A 23,683-nucleotide genomic window follows, 5' to 3' on the forward strand; every position below is an offset into this window, starting at 1 on the left:
ACATGTATCGCCTCTGCTCCCCACACGCAGGGAATGAGCCTAAGTCCGCAGCAGTTGTCTGCTTCACAATCGGCAGACGTCTCTAACCGCCGCCTGGCTGTTCCCTTTGGCTCGATTTGCATGAACAGATATGTGACGTGACGCTTTGCATGCTGTTGAAATAGTGAAGCACCGCGCACCCTTTCTGCTTCATGCTCTCTATTTGTACGAGAGTCGTCTGCTTCTGCAATCTGAAGCGGATCACGTTGCAGCACAGTGGGGGGTCCTTGTTTCTCTGGCGTACAGCTGCGGGGAGCCTGATCTGCAAGCAGTTCAGCCTGTCTAAGGTGTTACAAGCAGAAGGCCCAATATACAGATTGCACCGACAAGACAGGAAAAGCAAACATATGCTGTTTCCCTGTTCATTACTGTGTGTTAACGCAGAATATCAAGCACATGATTGTATTGAACAAGAGCTTTGTAACCCTTAAAGATGCGCCAGTCAGCTGTGCAGTGAGGGTTTGATTACCATCCCTGTGTGCAGCTTTGGCTTTTATTGGCTCATCAAAACTTTGATCTGCTGAGATTTGTCCTCATTTCTGCTGTGTTTTTGTATGATCAAAATAAAAAAAACCTGCAGAATGGTATTAGAAAACAAGCTAGACAGTCTCCAATAAATCAACTGTATATAATTATGTAATATGTAATTATTTAATAAAACCCACCCGGTTTAGAGTTTGAAGGCTGTTACAGTGGCATGAAGGGTAGACTAACTCTTCTCACCTGGGTCCGCGGTTTGATTCCGCACTGAGGTGGCTGGTGTGTGGAGTTTGCACGTTTTCTTTGTGTTAACATGGGTTTTCTCCAGTGTCTCCCATCTCCTAGGGACATGCTGGCTGGGTTAAATCTTGCCTAGGTTGCTGTGACCCTTTTCAGGATCAGGTGGCTTTCTGATAAGGAATGAATAATGTCCAGAGCTATCTAAAGAGTTTTCCCAGACAATCAGGAGAAAATAAACCAGCTGAGACTCAAGACAGCAGTCACACCATTGGAATAGTTTAGGACTGTGGGCCGTTCTTAGTTTGTGAGCTCAGTAAGTGATGAGTAGAAACTGTAACGGTGATCGTGCCAGTGCAGTATGAAATTCCGAGCTGTTTTAGTGCCGGCTGACGACTCCAAGCCTTCCCGCCTTCTGCCGGCTCCTGAATTCCTGCCATCCCGTCTCCAGGTGGAAAACTACGTGGACCACATCCGCAACCTGTCGGAGGAGCGGGAGACGCTGACGGCCGAGTACGAGCGGGAGAACGAGCAGCTCCGCCTGGACTTGCAGCAGCTGAGGGTCCAGCAAGGTGGGCCGGCCTGGCGGGGGGGGGGGGGGCAGGTTTGCGTCGCTGCGGCCAGGCTTCAGCCGAGAGCGGAAGCTCCGATGAAGAATTCCAATAAGGATTCCTTACATTGAAGCCAGCAGCCATATCACTCTGCAGCTCACAGCTGGCAGCCCACTGGAGCTCAGCAGGTCTGAGCCTGGTCAGGACTTGGATGGGAGACCTCCTGGGAAAAACTAAGGTTGCTGCTGTTAGTGGGGCCAGAATGTGGGTCCTAATGCCCCAGTATAGTGACAGGAACACTATACTGTAAACAAGCACCGTCGTTCAAATGAGACATAAGACCGAGGTCCTGACGCTCTGTGGTCATTAAAAATCCCAGGGTGTTTTTCGAAAAAGTGTAGGGGTGTAACCCCGGCGTCCTGGTCAAATTTCCCATTGACCCTTACCAATCATGGCCTCCTAATAACCCCCATCTATGAATTGGCTACATCACTCTGTTCTCCTCCCCGCTGTGAGCTGGTGTGTGGGGAGTGTTCTGGTGCACTTTTGCTGCCGTTGCATCATCCAGGTGGGGCTGCACACTGGTGGTGGTGGAGGGGAGTCCCCATTACCTGTAAAGTGGAGTGTCCTTTAAGAGCTTTACAGGTAATGGGGATCCCCTCCACCACCACCAGTGTGTAGCCCCACCTGGATGATGCGACGGCAGCAAAAGTCCGCCAGAACACTCACCACACACCAGCTCACAGCGGGGAGGAGAACAGAGTGATGATGCCAGTTCAGAGATGGGGATTATTAGGAGGCCATGATTGATAAAGGCCAGGGAAAATTTGGCCAGGACACCGAGGTAAGACCCCTACGCTTTTCGAGAAACGCCCTGGGATTTTTATAACCACAGAGAGTCAGGACCTTGGTTTTACATCTCATCCAAAGGATGGCGCCTGTTTACAGTATAGTGTCCCCGTCACTATACTGGGGCATTAGGACCCACACAGGCAACAGGGTGAGTGCCCCCTACTGGCCCCACTAACACCTCTTCCAGCAGCAGGTTTAGTTTTTCCCGGGAGGTCTCCCATCCTGGTACTCACCAGGCTCACACCTGCTGAGGTCTTCAGTGGGCTCCCAGATGAAAGGAGCCGGAGGTCATCCAGAAATCTGCAGTGGCTGGTGAAAGTCGGCTGAGCTGTTGTCGCAATTCAAAGGCATCTCAATCAGCTCTCTGCCTGGGTACTAGTTGATTTATTGATTACCCTGTGGCTCTTGTGACACCATGTGATAACCATGTCAGTGAGTTATTCAAATACATCCTCAAATGGGTCTTGCAGGGAAGTGCTTAAAAGTCAATCCCAAAGTCTGTCTTCAAATATACAAAAATTGAGGTGCTTCTTAAGTCTTGTAAACAGAATATCACTCAACAGTATTTCTGTAAATGTTTTCTGTAAGTGGGTACATTTAATTCCAGTGTTATTCATTATTCTAACCCTGTGAATTGCTATTGATGAGATACATGGTTACAGAAATGTGAGCTTCAGAGGTAATCACAAGATAGTCCTTGTGTTAAAATGAGGACATCTATACATAGTGACTCTGTGGGCCTTTTTCATATCACTTTTGTGCTCAAGGCATTCATATTATCTTCATAAGTACCTATCTGCCTACAGACCTGAGAGGTGCAGAAGGCTGAGACAACAAGAGTTAGTGTGTGTTCTCTTTTTGCTTTCATGGTATTTTGCATAAATATTACTAATCTCTATTCCTAAAAATGTTTTTTATTATAACTATTGTTTCAGAATGCATTATCATAAATTAGTGTTTTCTCTCAGCACTGTACAGTTCCAAGCCTTTGCTGTCAGTAGCATCTTTGTAGTTCTTGTGAGCTTTCCTTTGAACATCTGAAAGCAGCCGTGTTTGACTTCAGCTGCTGGGTTTCAGTTCAGTTTATTGTCATATGCGGTGCAATGAAATGCTTATTTGCATGTATGCTCCAATGCAAAGACATTAAAGGAATCACCAAAAACATAAACACAGAAATGCAGCAGCAGCAACAACAAACAAGTTAAATAATGTACAAATTAAAAACACATCGGTGTGAGCCAGTTGTAGGGGTAGAGTTCAGTAAGCTGACAGCTTATGGGAAGAAACTGTCTCTGTATCTGGACGTTCGTGCCTTTATGCTCCTGTAACGCTCACCTGAGGGAAGGGGGGAGATAAAGTGAGAAACCAGGATGACTGGAATCGTTAGCGATACTCCCAGCCTTCCGAGTTGTCGGCGAGTTGTAAACGTGGTTGTTGTTGTTGTCTGTTGCTGTGCCGGAGAGCAGAGGCCCAGCTGAAGGAGGTGGAGGAGATGCTGGAGCAGGAAGGGCTGGAAGAGATCACCCACAGCAGCCCCAGTGAGCAGATCGCCTACCTGCTGGTGGAGAGGGCGACTCTCCTGGAGAAACTGGAGGCAGCCGAGAGGAAGCTGGACACCCAGAGTCTGACCGGCAGTCTGAGGGAAGTGCACCTGCAGGTATGGAGCAATTCCAGGCTGCACACGGCTCTCCTCAGCGGACTCACGGCTGGCTGTGGTGTATCTGGGTGTGAATCTTTGCTTGCCTGCTCTTTGGGTGATTAGGAGGAGCTGGATCAGATCAGACAGACACTGGAGGAGGAGCTGAGGCAGCAGCGAGAGTCTATGCAGCGAACCAAAGAAACAATGAACAAGGTGAGTGAACACAGTGGACACTGAGCGGACACTCAGGGGATTGCTTCTTTTCTCCACCGGCACACAAAAAATACATTTCTTCCTCACCTCATGAAACCTTTTCTTCTCTCACTGCCACTTCCCGAGAGCTGCAGTTTTGTAAATGCTTTTAAATCAACCATTGATTCACATTATTCTCATTTCAAGGAGCTCTTCAAGTCATTTTACGTTGATGTAGCTTTTTTGTGAAAAATAAATCCATGCCTTTAAAAAGCTTAGTTGGTATTAATTTCAATGAAAAATAATGACAGGGTATAACTAAACTGCCTCGCCATGAATCAAGGAGTATATCCATGAAGTTCAAGCATGTACATGAAGCAGAGCTATGTGTGCATCATTGTGCTTGCTTGGTAGTTGGTTTCTTTCTTTTTAGCGAGTGGATTGGGAGTCAATAAGCTTTTCTTTCGGAAGAATAAAGCGTATAATATAATAATAATAATACGTTTATTACAGCCTAAGTGGATGGAGGATCTGATGGTGTCTGAGTTCTGTGCCCCGCAGGTGGTGTGCATAGAAATGGAGCTGCATTGAGCTGCGCTGACCTGAGAATTTATCCCCCTTGTCTCTCCACAAGGACTCGCAGTCCTCAGGCCAGAGCCCCTGGAAGAAGCTCTTCGGCGTGCGGAAGGCAGCACAGAGCACACAGCCTGGTGCTTCCGTATGTCCCTCCCACCACTCGCATTCCTTATCCGACGCTCTGCGTAGCAAGGCATGGGAGGCACAGCTGTGCACAGCTTTCAGCCCTGCATGAAGGCCCCAGGTATCCAGAGCTTGAATGAAGCTCGTGCAGTCTGTAAACTCCCAAAGAGCGGGTGGGTCCCCGTTAGGCCGCAGTCTGGTCACACGGATCACAGCTGCCTGACAAACACCTTTCTCCCCGGGCTGACATGATGGAAAAACTGGGATCCTCACCAGCAGCTGGGAAAGCTGTTTGATTGACAGCAGCCTTGAAGACACAGCCCACTGGCAGTAATTGAGAGATGATGTCTTCGATGTTGGGTGCACTGCAGCTCCAAAACATTATCAGGGCAATGAAAAGACAAATTCTGCACATATTACTGAAACTATTGTGGTAACACAAAGTGATGCATATTGCTTATCTTTTTCAAAGCCTTCTGTAAAAGAATCTGAAACTTACTAAATTCAGTTTGAATCCTCACTGACTGGCAAACATTTTCCTGTTGTACTCTGGACAATCAGGTCTTCATGTATACAGGTCTGAGCAGAAATGGGGTTGTTACTCATCCATAATACAGTTTATAATATAATGATCGACAGCTGTCTGACTCAAACCTTGAATGATCTTATTGGAAAACAAAACTTGGAACCTCCCTCAAATTATAGTAATCCTACTTGAGGAGAGTGAAGGAGCCCTTTCACACCTCAGACTGGATCTTATATTTCTGACATGTTTGGTTCTGTTCTGGGCCTCATGAGCACTTTTGGGCTCGAGCTGGCCAGGCTGTGCAACAGCGCCCTCTGTGGCTTGTAGAAGAGACCTGAGATGAAACAGGACTGATGGGACATAAGAAGGAAAGTAATTGGCAATTCTTTTTTTTTAATTCTTTCTTGAAACACAAGCAACATGGGATATTCAAACAAAAAGGAAACTATGTAATATAGTCTTAATTTTTTCAAGGCATAGCAATAAAACCATAGATGGGAAATCAGATTAGATTTGTCTTGTGCTAAATGTCCTGCCCAGTGATTCAGCCCCTCCCTCTGACTTGTGCAGCGTTGTGCCTGCCATGTCCTAATGCTATTGCAGAGCCATACTAACTCCTATTCACTATCCACAGACTTCAGCATGACACCAGCCACACCAGGGTGCATGTTTCTGACTTCACCAGTGTCCATTAACCACTGTCTCATACCTCTTTCCTTGTCTAATATATTGTAGGTTGCTGGTTAATCCTCAGATCTTTTGCTTCTGCAGACATTGGCAGAACTGTACTGCTTGGTGGTGTCCACTCAGCTCAGGGTTATCTGCAGCCCATCTGATCAAACCATCCCAACATTCAAGAGCACGAGAAGAAAATCAAGTCTTTATATCTGAGCATGCTTGTTTGAAGACCCAATTTTTAGAAGTGTGTTGGAGCACTAACACTGACCTGCCCTCAAACCAAGGGTTTCAATCAAGGGTACCCATTCAGAGTGCGGTTTTAAATATTTCAGGGCTCTCTTGCATATTAGTAGTTAAAACTGGATAATTTTCAGTACTATTTTAATGATTAGTTTCAATCAAATTTAAAGAAATGTTTTCTTCATAGTAGAATATGTGAATATATTGTATGCATAAATGGATCAAACACCCAGATCATGAAAGGCTTCCCAGGACTGAATATGGAGCAGTGCTGTTCTAACACACTGACAGCACAATCCTGACCTTATACTGCCCCAGGTCCTAAACTATCCTCGCTGGCCTGTGCACTGATGCAAAATTTCAGTTTTAAGTTTCACCTTTTGTTCTCAAAAGAAATATGAACCATGATAGAATATAATCTGACAGCCTTGAGAGTTCTTCTTAAAATTATGGCCAGTGCCCCTCAAAAAGGATTATCTATGCTTCTCCCCCTGAATGTGAACCAATTTAGATACCCAAACTGTTTTATCTAGTCCTGCTGGAATATGTTAATCTATATTCTACTGTATATTCATTTTGCACCAAAAATGAAATTACAGATCTCTGTCCATTGATTCCCGTCTTGTGTGAGGAAGCTCTGGATCTGGGACAGATCCTATAACAAAAGTCTGTGTATTATTTTGACCGCGGTGGTGGTCCGGGAGGATGTCTTGAGCGAGTAACAGGCAGTGAGATCTTGTGGCCTTCAGGAAGAGGCCTGGTCCTCGCCCCTGTGCCCGGGGCGGAGCACGAGGGGCTGGGGGCTCCAGCGCTGAACCTCCCTCCCTCCCTCCCTCCCCTAGGCTCACGGCGCCGAGCTGTCCGACGAGCGGCTGGCGCGCCAGCGTCTGGAGAGGGACCTGGACGAGGCATCCCGCCGGCTGGCCATGGCGCACGAGGAGATCCGCCGGCTGAGCAACGAGCTGGACTCTGCCAGGCAGGCGGGGGGGCAGTGCGGTGAGCGCTGGGAAGGGCAGGCCAGCAGGCCGGGCACGGTAGCATAGCATTGTCAAGTGCCCGCTGTGGGCCGGTCCTCGATTATCCGCCTACCGCTCTGCAGCGAGTCTGCTCCCCTTGAAAGGCCGTATGAGTTTTAGTGGGATTTGGCTGAGCACAGCGTTACTGGGAGGCTGCGAGTTCATATCCCAGTTGGGGCATAGCTTTTTGTACCCTGGGGCAGAAACAAAGATAAGGTGCTTTGGCTAAGAGTATCAGCCAAGCACTTTTTTTATCATCATGGTTTTTCTTTCTCAGAGCCAGAGTTGCAGAGAGCCAATGAGGAGGTGGAGCTGCTGAAAGAGGAGGTGGCCAAGCTCAAAGAGAGAGGTGAGACAACTTTTGGCCCAGGCTGCCGGGCTCTCCCAGCTGAGTCCCAGAACTTCTTCTGTGTAACGAAATAGATGGCCCAGTAGTCAAGTTACCCCAAATTCGCTTTTATTATTCATATTTCTTTCACTGTTGTCTGCGTTAAATGTTTTGAATAGTGAAATAATGAAAAGGCATGGTGTTGTTGGAAAGACAGTTTTGGTGAGACACCATGTAGTAAAAGTAGGAGCATAGAGTACTGAACGTGACTAATATTCAGTTCTGCCACTTCCCATTGACGAACATGGTGGATTTCAGAACAGCTGTTGTGCTCCAGGATTTAGGTTTAAAAAAAAATAAAAGTGTAACCCTAGAGGGGAACATAATTAGTAAAGGAACAAAGAAGGTATAGTAGTTTTTTTTGTACCAATACTGTCCTTGTAATGTATTCATTTAATATCTGATTTGTTTCCCAAATAAATAAAATAAATTCTCATCAGTAACTAGGTGTCAGTCGGATTCCTGATACAGTAACAGTTTCAGCAGCTGCAGGTCTGCCTGCAGGAGACAAATTAATGAACAGTCCAGAGCCCTCTGTCCTGACCTGGGTCTGGAACATGCCGATACACACGGCGTCTGGAGCCACTCCTTCCCCAGACGACTCAGAGGGTTCAGAGCGTCTCTGTGTGTTTCTGATGTGTTTCGGCAGTGCTTCGGGTTCCCTGCCCCTTCTCTGACTGCGGTTCAATTCCCTTTTCCCCAGACGTGACCGAGCTGCAGAAGGCCAAAGAGCAGAACGACAGGCTGGACCGGGAGATTCTGGCTCTGAGAGCCCGCGTGCGCCACCTGGACGCGGAGAGGAGATCGCTGCTGGACACGGTGCTTCACTCTCCTTTCTCTCTGTCGTTCCTCTCTCACACTGCTTCAGTCCAGCAGGGGTGAGAAGGAACTCACAGTGCGGGCTGCCGACAGGGCAATCAAGATACCTTCTCTGCATGTGGAGGAGTTCACCCACGGCCTTTCTGAATAAGCCGTCATGGTTAGATTGCCTGCAGAATGAAGCAGGGTGGCCCTAGCTTTTTGGGGGCTCTGGGCAAGATCTTGGAAGGGGGCCCCTCTAGATCATGATTGGCAGCTCCCACCCCAACTGATTTTACTAGTTAGATCAATTACATAAATTAATTATATCACTAGAAATCTTTTATTAACCAGCTTTGAGGAACACAATAAATAACTTAAAAATAAGATCAAGAAGCACAAACCACATCATAAAGAAGCATGACCTTGCTCTGTGCAGTGATATGCTCAATACAACTAGTAGTCTACATGTCAAGCTAGAAAATATGGCTTGTCTGCCGTTCGCTAGTTACATGGATCTGACAGACTCAAAACTGAAACAGATACAAATGCCTTATCGCAGTGACGTGATTTGGCGTACTTCTGTTTTGAGATCGCTTAACCTGCTTTTCTTTTCTGCTCTTCCTTTTTTCAACACCCAATAGGAATGTCATTTTGGCGGACAATATGCATTTACCGGTTGCAACTACAAGATTTTTAGTTTAAGCAACACAACATTTACTACTTTTCCGAAATGCAGCGAACAGCATTCGGTGTAGCAGCAGCTGGAACTAAACTGATATGGTCCTCTTTCGTCAAAGATGAGAGTCATTTACTACATTGACATTTACATGCATAACTAATATTATCATTTATAAGTAACCAACTTTAACAGCCTAGATTGCACAGTAGCAACAGAAAAGACCACTGGAAGGAATTTGTGGATCATATTTGAATGTGCTGATTAGGAATGTTGTGTTGCACAGTGAGGGGGCCCCCTGGTGGCCTTGGGGCTCTAAGCAGCCTAGCAATTTACCTAAACCAAGGGCTCTGAGATAACAAAACCTTTTGCACCGAATTAAAATTTGGTGCACCAGATTTGTCCTCATTTTTACCCGCAGGATAGAAACAGTGTCATAGTAACCCTCTGACCCGTGGATCAGCCAAGGAAAATTCTGTTGTGTTGATATATATTATTGCTTGTATATTTTTACTGACCTCTAGTGTTGACTAAGTTGTTTTGTGGTCAGATCATTGTTTTTTGTACAATGGCTTTGAACATTCCGAATACATACATTACATGTACTGACATGCTGAATACATTACAAACAAAATAGAAAGGGCTTGGAAAATAAAACACTGCCTGAATCCAGCCCTTTAAAGCCATTATGTGTAACTAGCTCACAGCGAACGATTTTGTGATTAACATGGTTGAAAGAGAGGTGGCATGGTGGTACAGTGCTGGGGCCCCGGGTTCAATTCCAGACCAGAGGAATTGTGTGTGGAGTTTGTACGTTCTCCCCGTGTTCATGTGGGTTTCCTCTGGGTGCTCTGGTTTCCTCCCACAGCCCAAAAACCTACTGGTATGTTAATTGGCTTCTGGAAAAATTACCCCTTAGTGTGAGTGAGGGTGCGTTTGTGTGTGCCTGCTCAGACCCTGCCTTGCACCTGTTGCTTGCTGGGTCTGCCTCTTGCTCCCTTGCGACCCTGAACTGGAAGAAATGGTTAGAAGATGGAAACTGTTCCTTTTCTCTGAGTGTATTTTCCTCAGGGGTGTTCTGAAACCAGTTCCCAGCTGGGCTGGTTGAACATTCTCAGCTGCCTTTTTCCTGGGTGTGTCTGGACCTGATCAGCCTCAGCAGTGCTGACGTGACACATGCTCACATATATCCTCACACAAGTGACTGTCACACCTTCTTTTCTTTTTCTAATCATTTTTATATTAATGCAGATTGTGAAATGAGGCACACACACACACAGCAGTGCTCTGATCCTGATAGTGATACTGCTGTTGATCTGTTTACTCATGCTCACAGCACATTTTAGAATAACTTAGTGTTATAATTATTACCATTAACCTTCTTGGCTTTTGCATTTGGAAATTAGGGTCATGCGGCTACTGAAAATGATTTTATCTGCGGTATTGTCATTGCAGAACTTGGTGGATAACGTGGATATCCTTGCGTTTGTAAAATGTGGCAAGATGAAAAGTGCTTTGCAAGTTCAATAGTTTTTTTTTTGCATTGAATTTTTAACCTTTATTGATCTCCCGTTGTCTCGTAGGTGGAGAGCCTGAGAAGGGAGCCGCAGTCCGTCAGGGATGGAGGAGGAAAGGCAGAAGAGTCACTGTCTCCTGCAGCTCTCCTGGGCCAGGTGAAGGCTGAAGAGCTCTCCGCCGGCCCTGGCCCTGAAATACAGACTGCAGATGCCAGCCTGAGCAATAAGGATCAAGAGGAGCTCATCCATAAAAGGTCTCTCCTGCAGCAGATGTATTCTACAAAGTATATATTGTGTAACATATCACTATGTAGTAAAATGTGGATTCATAAGTTTACAGTGCAAGGGTGGCATGGTCACACAGTGGCTGCCTTGCTGTGCTGAGGCCCAGAGTTCAGTTCTGGAGCTGGGGTGCTATCTGGGTGGAGTCAGTATGTTCCTCCTGTGTGCCCTGGTGTGAGTGTCGTGTGTGCCCTACAGTGGACTGGCAGCAAGTCCAGGGTGTATCCAACCTTGCGCCAATTACTTGCCTGGATAAACTCCAGCTCCCCCTGACCCTGAATTGTCTATAACTGTTAGAAATTGGGTGGAGGGAAGTTTACAGTGTATAGTCCCAAATTACCTGTCTGTTAAATACCAAGTATAAATACCAATACCAATACAAAAGAGCACAAGAAAGTATCACTCCCAAACTGAAGCTGAGCATCAAAGTCCCAGTCTGCTACCCAAGCACACAATATAGTTTGGCTTAATTATATTTTGGGCATTGAATAGTCCAATTTTTCAGCGTTTTTTCACATGCTTAATATTATCAGACATTATTAGTATTTCAAGAATACCGATCATTTGAAAATATTTAAGTATCAGCAAAACATAAAATTACAGATTTTTCTCAGAATTTAGAATAATGGTGTTGAATAACTGTTTGTACGGGGAGTTGAATGATGAGTATAACAGTCAGCTTTGGTTTAGAATCCGGGTTTGTGTGAAACCTACAGGGTGTGGAAGAGCTTGAGATACTATTAAGCAATATTTCGTTGCTATTTGGCTCAGGTCTGCTGGGAAGTGTTAATTCTGTGTCGATTTTTGCCAGGGTGGCACCATGTGCCTATTGACATGCCCCTACATGACAGGTGTTGTTTGCAGGTGGGAATTTGCATATTTCTAAAACCCTTGCAGCCTGATTCCTGGAATGTAAAAAAACGACTCAGAGTGTGAAAAGAAACAAGAGCAGACAATGTGGTATGGTATGCCATTGCAAAAAATAGAAAAAAGCATGGCTGACTACAGAGAGGGCTTTGTCAAGGGCCTTGACTGTAGACTCCTGTTTGTGTACTGAGAACAGTCAGCTCTGCTTTAGAATTAAGGTTTGTGTGAAACTTACTGAGTATGGAAGAGCTTGAAATAATATCAGACAAGCTCAGCATAAGTTATCTAACTCTTGTTGGTGTCAAGAATCAAACACTGTTCCAATTTAACCTGCAGGAGTGCAGAGTGATGATTACAGTTTATAGATGGAGATTATTAAGAGGCCATGACTGGTAAAAGCCAATGGGAAATTTGACCAGAACACTGGGGGAACACCCCTACTCTTATTGAGAAATGCCCCGGGATTTTTAATGACCACAGAGAGTCAGGACCTCGGTTTTACATCTCATCCGAAAGGCTGCAGTTTATTTACAGTGTAGTGTCCCTGTCACTATACTGGGGCATTAGGACAAACAAGGTGAGCACCCCCTGCTGGTCCCACTAACACCTCAGCTTTCCCAGGAGTCTCCCATCCAGGTACAGACCAGACTCACACCTGCTGAGCTCTTCAGTGTGTTGCCAGTTGTGAGCTGCAGGGTGATATACTGTATACTGATGATCTGCTCGTCTTAATGATAAGATTTAATAAGAACAATAAGTTTTGCCAGAAGCTATATCATCCTGCAACTCACAACTGGCAGCCCACTGAAGATCAATGAAGCCCCATCTCTGAACTGGCTCTCCTCCCTCCCTGCTCTCCTCCCCACTGAGAGCTGGTGTGTGGGGGGCGTTCTGGCGCACTATGGCTGCCGTCGCATCATCCAGGTGGGGCTGCACACTGGTGGTGGTGGAGGGGATCCCCATTAGCTGTGAAGCGCTATATAGGTGTAAGGAATTATCATTATTATAAGTCCGTCTACAGTTAGATTTGAATGTGCCCTGCTGGATGAAGACGTTACTGATTGTGGCCGCAGGTGCCGCCAGGACGCCGAGGACCAGGCCTGCCGCCTGCGGGAGCTGCAGAGGCGGCTGCTCAAGCTGCAGGCGGAGCACGAGGAGCTGGTGGAGCGGAACGAGGAGCTGGAGGCGCTGCTGGGGGAGGCGCAGAACCGCAGCAAGGAGGAGCGGGAGCGGCACGAGGGCGAGGCCGAGGGCATGCGGCGGAAGGTCAGGCCCCCTCGGCGCATGAGAGAGCACCCCTTCCGCCTGGGAGCTCTCCTGTGCCATGTGTATCCATCCGTTTTTCAACCACTTCCTCCAATTCAGTCTATCCCAGCAGGCAACGAGAGCAGGGCAGGGTACACCATGGAAGGGACGCCAGTCCACCGCAGGGCAGGCAGACGCACAGTCACACCAGGGACAATATTCCCTGAAGCCAGTTAACCTGCCAGCATGTCTTTGCTGTGGGAGGAAACTGGAGCACCCAGAGGAATCCCAGGCGATGACAGGGAGAACGTACTTTACAAACTCCACACTAACAACCCGCCAGGTCTGGAATTAAACCCAGGGCCCCAGGACTGTGAGGCAGCAATGCTGACCATTGCATCACCATGCTGCCCCAATAACGTATATATATACACCACAATGATACCTAATACATGCAAATCAACAGAGATATGCCTGATAACGAAGGAAAATAAGAGAAAGTACAGCACAGTGCTCTGTTATAAACATGAACATTAAGCGCATACCTGTCCAGTTAATGAGTATGGTAATCTTTAGAACGATGTGATGAACCACGATGCGATGGGTAATATGGAGGAAAACATGTTCAAATTTTGATTTGAGCCCTGGAGAGCAGAGCAGCTACAGTCCTGTGAGAATGTTCTAGAAGCTTCGGACTTCTAAGGATGTTCTAGAAGCTTCGGACTTCTAGGGATGTTCTAGAAGCCTCTCAGGCCAGGCTGAGGCTGACACTGTCAATAGACAAAACCGTAGATGAGGAGAAAGCAGTGTACAGTCAATCATTAACTGTGCTTTCTTTTGAGTGTGTCATCATTCTGATTTGATCTAAAGTTATATCAGCCAATCTGAAGTTGTAGGTTTTGACTGTCAATGGAGACAGTCTGTTGACAGTAAACTGACAAAGAACTGCTATTCATGAGTTCACTCTGAATGCACACCTAGTCCAAGGAAACTTGTCTGCATAGCAATAATTGTAATTATTAATTGCATTTATATAGAGTTTTTCATCATGAAGGATCCGAAAAACTTGGAGAGGAACCATTTAGTTCACCACTGAGCTGCAGCACTGACCTGAGGTGTTATTCTCACCCCTACACAGTAGATCAAATGGGGGAAATAGTTGCGATACCAGTTAAGTCAAACTGCAAGTCTTGATTGGATTGGAATTGAGCCAGGAACACCAGGGTGTACACCCCTGCTCAATCACATCTTTAGTGACCATGTAGTCAGAACCTCAGTTTAATGTCATCTGAACAACAGCATCTCCAACAGCACTGTCCTCTGTGGCACTGGTTTGGAAATTCAGTTTCACAGGGAAGTGTGTTGTCTGCCGTTTCAGCAGTAGGTAGACAGTGAGACTTCCAGATGGTTCTTCCTATTTGCTCTGGCATCACCCATTAGTAGGGATCTGTAGCTGACTTTTCCAAGTCATCTAAATACAGTTTAGATAACTTTTAAACTTATCTTGTAGCTGTTTTTGAAACTAATGCAAATCAATCTCGTTTACCATGCAGATCAAACGCCTGGAGGGAGAGCTGAGTCAGCTTTCTCAGGATCTGGAGGGACCTCAACTGAAGAGGGAAATTCAGCCCCTTGCCCTCACTAGTGAGCCAGAGGCGTACCTTCAGCAGGTGAGTCAGGGCAATAACAGGCCTGCCTTCAGCAGGTGAGTCAGGGCAATAACAGGCCTGCCTTCAGCAGGTGAGTTTGGGGCAATAACAGGCCTGCCTTCAGCAGGTGAGTCAGGGCAATAACAGGCCTGCCTTCAGCAGGTGAGTCAGGGCAATAACAGGCCTGCCTTCAGCAGGTGAGTTTGGGGCAATAACAGGCCTGCCTTCAGCAGGTGAGTCAGGGCAATAACAGGCCTGCCTTCAGCAGGTGAGTTTGGGGCAATAACAGGCCTGCCTTCAGCAGGTGAGTCAGGGCAATAACAGCTCTAGCTAGTGCATTTTGAAAAATGTTCTTATCCACAGGCAGGTTAGAAACCAGACTTCTTTTTGAACTGAGGAGATTGATAAAGGCATTTAACAAAACATTTAAGTGTTTGAAATCCTCAGAGGCATCACCTACATTAAGCCAAGATGTTCATCCAAGCTCAGCCATAAAACACAGACCTGGGGGTGCAAGTGGACATTTAGAGGAAGTGGACAGAGCTGAAAACAGAGGGTATCTGGATCAAGCAATTCAGCTGATTCTCTGCAAGTCGTATAAATCAGCTAATTGTGTATCTGGGATGCGTTAGCAGCTGGTAACCAAGCAAACAAGAATCTTACATTCTTTTAAAGTATTTTTATTTTCTACTGCTCATCCCTCTAAAAAGGTTCTGTTTGTACACACTTTTTTTACTTTCATTGTGGTTTGAAATGTACTGATCATTGTGATTCTTTCTAATCCTGAAATATAAAAAATAGCATTGCAGTTCCCTTTAAGGATCAGGTTCAGTTGGCATTTATGTTGAATCACCTGGGCCAAGCAAATCTGCCTCTGATCCTCATACTCACTGTTTACCTTTCTGGGGAACTGAAGACCCCAAATATTGGAATCATTAGAAATAATAAGATATTAGAATTAATGTTTTAGGAATCATACTGTATAAAACTCACCAATCAGCCTTCTTATTTCTGCGTGGTTGTGATAGAACTAAACGTAAAGAATTTTTGCTCAACAATTGCATTTAAAGAAGCAGCCAATATGGATTTAAAAACGGTCTTGTTTGACTTGCTAGCAGTTTTTTAACAAGCACCAGACAGCTGACAGGTGTACAGTGTATGTAATTAGATTTCCAGAAACATTTTCCTTTACCGGTTCTCCATTGAACCATTGATTCTTAAAGTAGAAACCGTAATATTCCAACGTAAAGCGTGCGCATAGATTGATAAACTGATTAATGATTAGTAAACACCATTTTAAGGAGCTAACCTCTGTAGACCTGCTGCTGTAGACCTGTTTGACTGTAGTGTTTTAGGCCTGTTTTAAAATCCAAATGAGAGTTTACATACAAGTTTAAAAGTCCACTAATGTCCAGTTAGAGGACTCCTGTCCAGGATGTAGAAACCCTGCTTTAGGCCAAGTGACTGGAGGCCACTTGCACACCGGACACAGGCTTGAGCTCAGCTTCATCTCGGCCGTTCGTGAAGGGGTCTGCAAGCCCAAGCTGCAAGGGCTGTGCAGGGGGCTGAGCGATGATCTACGATTTATCCCCCCGTGTCCCGCAGCTGAAGAGCAGCAGCCAGGAGAAGCTGGCGGTGCTGGAGGGGCGTCTGACGGAAGAGCAGGAGTGGAGGAAGCAGCTCGAGGTCGACCTGACTGCTGCCCAGGGCACCCTGAAAAAGGAGAGGGAGGTGGGGCGCCATTCTTCTTATATAGAGCCGAACGGCTACAGGGCTTCTGAACACCAGACAGCAGAGAGCCGGGTCTTCCTTCAGCCGTTTTTAAGGGGGCAGAGGATGGGCTGTTATTAAGGTTGCCTTCCTCTCCGTCCCTCCCTCACAGCTCGCTTGAGTGATTGCAGGTTATTGTACGGGGAGTTCTGGCTGCAGTTGGTCTTCCCTGTGCTCCAGGTCTGAAATACTCTTCCTACGATAGAATTTCTCAAGACATTTGTTAAGATCACTTTATTATACAATTTCTTGCATTAGGAATTTGTCTTTTCACATACCCCAGCTTGCTCTCCATGAGACACACAAACAGGGAGAGAAGCTTGGGGTCAGAGCGCAGGGTCAGCCATTTATACGGCACCCCTGGAGCAGTGGGGGTAAAGGGCCTTGCTCAGGGGCCCAACAGAGTAGGATTCCCCTGCCGGCCGCAGGATACGCACCGGCAACCTTCCAGCCACAGGCTCAGATCCTTAGCCACAGAGCCACCACTCTGCTTGTTTTTCATCCACGCAGTTATATTTTACACACACAGCGATTTACAAAAAGTATAAACAGTACATCTTAATGTTACATTAAGAATAAATATAACATTACATAAAAGACATCAACCCATACATTACACACCACTCCTACACAGCTTACCAGAACCTGTAAGTTCACTTCCCCCAAAATAACACCAAGCCACTATAATTGCACAATACCTTCCATTTCCTCACATAACCACTAATTGCAATTTCCCATAAAACAGCACTCCTTTATTGTGTCCGTTTGTGGAGTAGTTTGATCAAAAGATAAAAGAATTTCTCGTAAGGTTACACCTGCCCTGAGGGACTCTAAAATGTCTGTTTACCTAGTTGAAGGAATCAGTTGGTATTCCTCATGCAAAACATGTTAGGGATCAGAAGAGATACTAACAGCTAGTCTCAATTGTTGTGTGTTCACATGTTTTGCGTGCAATTGTATTGTGTACAATTAGATTTTTCATTACAAAAGGCAAGAGCAACCAGATATATTAATTAACTTCATATGCTGATTGTTAAAATTAGTCATTTGTTGAACATTAGTCTTGAACAGGAAACTTCATTCAGTTATACTTCAAATGCGGTGGAGAAAATGTACCTCAATGGACACATTGAAGGACGGTGGTAAAACATGAACCAGTGGGCTCAAGTGAAAACCAAGGAAGAGGTATATTGAAGCATGAGAAGAAAAGGGGTACCTTTACACAGAGGGTGGTGGGAGTCTGAAGCAGGTTACCCAGTCACGTTGTTGAAATGGAAACCCTATGATCATTCAGGAAGATAAAATTAGATTTTAGGATTGATTTGCAGGCCATAACCAGGCAGTCTAAATGTACCAAATGGCATTTATTGGTAAAGGCTTTATGTTCTTGTCTTCAGGAGCTGCACAGGAGTCAGGGTGAGCTGAGGAGCTTGCGAATGGAGACTCAGGCGCTGAGAGCTGGACTTCAGGAGAGCAGGTCCCTGAGCACCAGCCTCACACAGCTGCAGGGGGAGAAGGACTTGTTGGAGCACAAGGCAAGTCTTCACATCTCACTCTCCAGCAACCAAAGTCTGTAGCATCGGTGCCATAAAAGCTGAGATTTTTCTTGTCTTGGGGAAAAAAAAAGATTTACCCATTTATACATAAAGGTCATATAATTATTCTTCTGTAGTGACATAGACTTTGAATAGAGTAGAATTCTTTATTGTCACAAAATGATATCTGGTGGAATTTGCTTTTGGTGCAGCAAGAGAACACCGATAAGGCAAACATACAACACACACAGTATTAAAAACAAAATGCAGATTGAATAGCAAAACACAATCCCATTCACATGCACATGTAAACATTCGTCTTACATGTAGCAAACGGGATTGTAAAAGAGATGCTACAGTAAATACCTGAAGGTGGAAAGGGTTTGCATGGTAGTGGGAAAGAAGAGGTTGAAGAGGATTGATTTAAAGCACTTGCCTGAAGGGAAGAGCTGAAAAAGATTATGCCAGCAGCCATATCACCCTGCAACTCACAATTGGCAGCCCACTGAAGCTCAGCAGGTGTGAGCCTGGTCAGTACCAGGATGGGAGACCTCCTGGGGAAAACTAAGGTTGCTGCTGGAAGAGGTGTTAGTGGGGCCAGCAGGGGGCGCTCACCCTGCAGTTCATGTGGGTCCTAATGCTCCAGTATAGCGATGGGGACACTATACTGTAAACAGGCACCGTCCTTTGGATGAGATGTAAAACCGAGGTCCTGACTCTCTGTGGTCATTAAAAACCCCATAGGGGTGTAACCCTGGCATCCTGGCAGAATTTCCCATTGGCCCTTACCACTCATGGCCTCCTAATAAATCCCCCTCTATGAACTGGCTTCATTAGTCTGCTCTCCTCCCCACTGAGAGCTGGTGTGTGGGGAGCGTTCTGGCGCACTATGGATGCCGTCGCATCATCCAGGTGGATGCTGCACATTGGTGGTGGTGGAGGGGATTCCCATTACCTGTAAAGTGCTTTGAGTGGAGTTTCCAGAAAAGCGCTATATAAGTGTAAGCAATTATTATTATTATTATTATTATTATGGGCTGACTAAGAGGGGTCGGAAATAATCTTGTAAGTACAACTGAAGGTATAGCTAGTGTCAAGGAAAAAATGGAAGGGCGTTCACAGCATAAACTTGAGTCTTCGGACATGCTCTTTTCCAGTTTTCCTTTTGTATAGCTTTCCAAATTCCCATACTAAACAGAGATGGAAGTTGTCAAAATAATTTGAATAGTGGATGTGTACAATTGAATTGTTGGCTCGCTGTGTTTCTGAAGTACAGAGAAAGTACATCGTCTGCTGTGCCGCCTTAAGTACAGTATGTGATCTATGCTGGGGTTCCTTTTAAGGTCGTCACTTATACATGATCCCAAGAATTGGAAGGAATTTGTGGACACTATTGATGGTCATTAATGGTGACGGGAAATTGTGTGTTCTGGACACATCTAAAATCAATAATGATCTCCCTGGTTTCTGATGCATTGTTGAGCATTATTGAGCTGAGTTGAACATGCGACAGACAACTGCGATGACCATTGATGATCAGAACGCCAGGTTGGCGTTGTAGAACCTCATCATTATGAGAGACGAGGCCAATAATAGCATAATCTGCATATTTAAAAATCTTAACCGAGTCAGCCCAGGATGTGAAGTTTTTTGTAAAAAAGGGAGAAAAGCCCCAGAGATACAGTAGGACACAGCCTTGAGGCTTGTAGTGTTTGGTGACACTGTGTTTGCTGTCCACTAGAGTGCATTGGCAATCCCACTGCCTGCGTGTTTTTTGCTAAGGTTCTGTTGTAAAGGACAGCTGCACAGATTATAGAGCATAGCTTGGGATGTTTTTAACTGGTCTAAATCTCCACTTGGGTGCAGTATTTTTTTCTACTGCTTTTTGCAGCTTGGTACTTGTTGGAGCTACTCTACCTTACAGGTTTAACACTGCTGTATGAGAGAAAGTGGCCTCTTCTGTGCAGGTGATCCAGTTTGCTCTGGAAATGCATTGCTGTCTCATTGTTTTTGTCTTGAGGCACCTTAGAGTGTGCAAGTTTTTTTTCCCCACAAAAGTTTGAAATCCACTGCAGCAGGTGCTTTTCTCATCACTAGATGGTGCTGCCTGCTACACTGTGTTCCACACCACACCACATCCTGGCTTCAGTCTATGCAGTTCCAAGTGTTCTGATCTGGCATGCAGACAGCACTTCATCATTTCCTTTGAATTCTGTGCCATCTTACATAGCATGTAAAACACTTGTGTCATGGCTTATTTTCAAATCTTGCCATGTAATACTGAATAGCTCTCAAAAGAAAATATTAAGTGCTGGATAGCTCAAAAAGGTGGCAGCATGGTTGCTTCCCTGCAGCGCTGGGGCCCTGGGTTCAATTCCCGGGGAGCTGTCTGTGTGGAGTTTGTATGTTCCCCCTGTGTTCGTGTGGGTGAGCTGTAGGGGCTCTGGTTTATTCCCACAGTCCAAAGACATGCTGACAAACTGGTAGGTTAATTGCATTCTGAGAAAACTGACCTTGGTGTGAGTGTGTGCGTGATTGTGTCTGTGTGGGCCCTGCAATAGACTGGTGCAGTGGTTCTCAAACTTTCTGGACCAAGTATCAAACCAAAGCATCCAAGTACCACCTACCACCTACAAGTCATCTACTAATAGGAACCCCAGAAAATCTCAATGACCAACATGAGCGTGTGTGCGTGCACACACTCGCATACACATATAATAAATATTATAATAATAAACTTTATTTGATATAGTGCCTTTAAAGGTGGCTTCTCAAAGTGCTTTACAGAACAACAACAATCAAAAATAAACAATAAAAAAGCACCATTTCAGTAAGTGGGGTGAGCCTGTTTAGTCAAGCAAAGCAGATGTGAATTCATTGGTCGAGCCTTGATACAATTCACAACAGAGTCTAACAGATTTTAAATCCTCAGGCATTTTCTTGATGGCCAAGGCCTCGCGGTGGATGCTGCAGTTCATATTTGGAGCAACCTCTCTAATTCGTGCAACTACACCGCTGTGTCGGCTTGTCATCGCTCTAGCACCGTCTGTACAAACTCCGGGGCATTTTATCCAGTCGATGCCATTCTCTTCGATTAATTCATTCAGAAGCTGAAAAATGTGCTCTCCTGTAGTTCCTGTTGGTAGCGGCTTACAGAACAGAAAGTCCTCATGGGACATGCCCTCAAAATCGTATCGAACGTAAATGAGCAAATTGACCAAATCGACTACAGACTCATCTAATTGCAGTGAAAAGCATTTGCTGATCTTAACACGCTCTATCAACGTACTTTTGATATTATCCGCCATATCAATAATTCTATGAATGACTGTGTCTTTCAGGGGGAGGGGGGCAGCAGGTCGAGCTGTTTAGCAGCCTTTTCTCCACACATAATACATGTCAGCTCTTTTGCCAATGGTAAATAAGGTTCTTCAAAAATAGTGTGGGGCTTACCTGCTTTAGCAATCCGCAAGCTTGCATTTTTCTCCGTTTCCGTTTCAGGAGTCTATCTCAGAAGTTAAAAGAAGTTTTTATTTCATGCACATGGGAGCGAAACACAGAGACGCTCGGTGTATTTTTTTCAAATTAACCTAGAAGAGTTCTTAAATATTTTTCGGTTATCTATCACGCTTTCCTGTGCTCACAAGATTGCCAGCGTTCGTAGCACGCATTTCTATGCTTTCCTGTGCTTACAACATTGGCATTGTTCCAAAATCATGCACATTCCCCTACCTCCCTATTTGCTGGAGATATGTTTTTTTTAATACAATTGGTCACTTATGTTCGTAGCACGCATTCCTATAGAGTGGTAAAGAATTACATTGTAGCTCTTGTGTCCACTCAAGTATTAGCGCGCTGGATCGTAGTACGTGTGCTGCGTATTCAACATATATTAAAATAGAAAATCTGAAAACCCGTCCCGAATTTTCAGTGCACACAAAAAAGTTACAGGGTCATATGGCGTACCAGCTGGTGCCTCTGTATTGGATAACGCACTTATGAAATGGATGGATGGATTGATAGATCAAAAAGGAAGAGCTGGAAAGATACCCTTGTGTTGGGATGCCCTTTTCTAGGCAGTTTTCCTCTTCTGAGCTTCTAATCCTTGGAATATCCCTTGTCATGCTAACTCTTCCAGCAAAAAAACGCTTCTCAGTGCTGAAAAGCGCAACGGAGAGGCGAGGGTGTGCACCGTGTGAACTGGGGTGTTGGCGTGCTTGCAGGTGTCCGAGCTGGAGCGTGCACAGGCGCGGCTGGAAAGCGACTTGGAGCTGCAGCGGACAGCCAGCCGGGGGGCCCAGGAGGAGCTGAGGCAGAGCAGGGCGCGGGCCTCGGAGCTCAGGGCACAGGTCGGGGGGCTGAAGGCAGAGGTCGGCAGCCTGGAGAGGGATCGAAACGCCCTGCGGTGAGCAGCCCGAGCCTGGAGATTGGCAGCACCTGTGCACAGATCACAACTCATGTACTGTTGCAAAAACCATAGAATAGAAGTGGAATTTGCTGTCAAGCACTGATATACTTAGAAACACTAGGCTACAACTTGTAGGGCCTGGGGTCTGCACTGACTAGGGGAAATAATCACTGTTGTTTGTCAAACAAATGGATGGTTCAGGTATTAATATTATCCAAGTTCTTTTTTTATAGATCTTGGGTGACATTAAAACCTGGGATATTAGTGGGCGCCTCAGATTGCGATTTGGAATCACTCACAATCACCGCCCAGTGGCTCTCACTTCAGTAGTGCCTGGAAAGACTAGTACTGTCCTACCTAAATTGCTCTATCCCAGACTCCTTTGACCCACTTCAGGTTGCTTACTGCCCGAATAGGTCAGTTGATGATGTCATATCTCTAGCACTTCACATTGGCCTAGATCATTCAGACAGAGTGGGCACCTACAGTATGTTAGGCTGCTGTTTATTGATTACAGCTCGGCCTTCAACACAATTCTTCCTGCCAAGCGGGCCCAAACTCAGGAATATGGGCTTATGCAACTCTATCTGCAATTGGATACTGGATTTCCTGACGGGCAGACCTCAGGTGGTGAAAATTGACAAAAATATCTCCTCTACAGCGATCCTAAACACTGGAGCCCCACAAGGCTGCTGTCTAAGTCCTAGGCTATACTCCTTGTTCACCTCCGACTGTACAACAGCAACCACATCAGTAAGTTTGCAGATGGACACCACTATTATTGGACTGAACAACATCAATGATGAATCCGCATACAGGAGAGAGGTGGAGTGTCTTAGTGCCTTGACAACAATCTGGCCCTGATTGTCAACAAGACAAAAGAACTGATAGTGGACTTCAGGAGACCCAGAGGGAGTCACGCCCCAGTCAGCATCGAGGGCACAGCAGTGGAAACTGTCAGCTGCTTCAGGCTCCTCGGCCTATACATCTCCACCGACCTGGCTTGGACTCACAACACTGTAGCGAATCTGAAAAAGACACAACAGCGCCTGCGCCTTCTGCGGTGCGTAAAGAAATGTGGTTTGGGAAAGCTCACTAGTGACATCACTGTGTGGTACAGCAGAACTACCACACATGACAGAGACGCACTACACAGGGTTGTGGCAACAGCACAGAGGATTATAGGACATGATTTACCATCAATTGGCGAGATCCACATCATCCGCTGTCGCAATGAAGCCCGATCCATCATTCAGGATCCAAGCCATCCCGGCCACAAACTGTTCTCCCCCCTACCCTCTGGCAAGTGGTACTGCTCTATTAAAGCACAGACCACTAGACTAGACTCACTAGACTCTATCCCATTGCAGTGCGCATCTTCAACAGCTAACTGCAG

At 45.8% G+C, this 23,683-nt stretch overlaps 1 protein-coding gene across 6 annotated transcripts in view; it reads left to right on the plus strand.

Moving 5' to 3' along the window:
- Positions 1 to 23,683, plus strand: part of si:dkey-264d12.5 (coiled-coil domain-containing protein 30) — a 62,950-nt gene that overhangs the window by 10,582 nt on the left and 28,685 nt on the right. For 2 of the 6 annotated variants that reach the window (XM_069184075.1, XM_069184073.1), the window contains 14 exons: positions 1,208 to 1,328; positions 3,626 to 3,816; positions 3,922 to 4,011; positions 4,625 to 4,708; positions 6,976 to 7,129; positions 7,427 to 7,498; positions 8,241 to 8,356; positions 10,598 to 10,785; positions 12,754 to 12,946; positions 13,056 to 13,268; positions 14,479 to 14,595; positions 16,180 to 16,305; positions 17,742 to 17,879; positions 22,103 to 22,284. In XM_069184075.1, the coding sequence (XP_069040176.1) occupies positions 1,208 to 1,328; positions 3,626 to 3,816; positions 3,922 to 4,011; positions 4,625 to 4,708; positions 6,976 to 7,129; positions 7,427 to 7,498; positions 8,241 to 8,356; positions 10,598 to 10,785; positions 12,754 to 12,946; positions 13,056 to 13,268; positions 14,479 to 14,595; positions 16,180 to 16,305; positions 17,742 to 17,879; positions 22,103 to 22,284 (1,985 nt within the window). The other 4 variants (XM_069184074.1, XM_015336784.2, XM_069184076.1 and 1 more) reach the window with 4 other exon arrangements.

The sequence above is a fragment of the Lepisosteus oculatus genome, chromosome 25 (assembly GCF_040954835.1).
Source record: "Lepisosteus oculatus isolate fLepOcu1 chromosome 25, fLepOcu1.hap2, whole genome shotgun sequence".
NCBI lineage: Eukaryota > Metazoa > Chordata > Actinopteri > Semionotiformes > Lepisosteidae > Lepisosteus > Lepisosteus oculatus.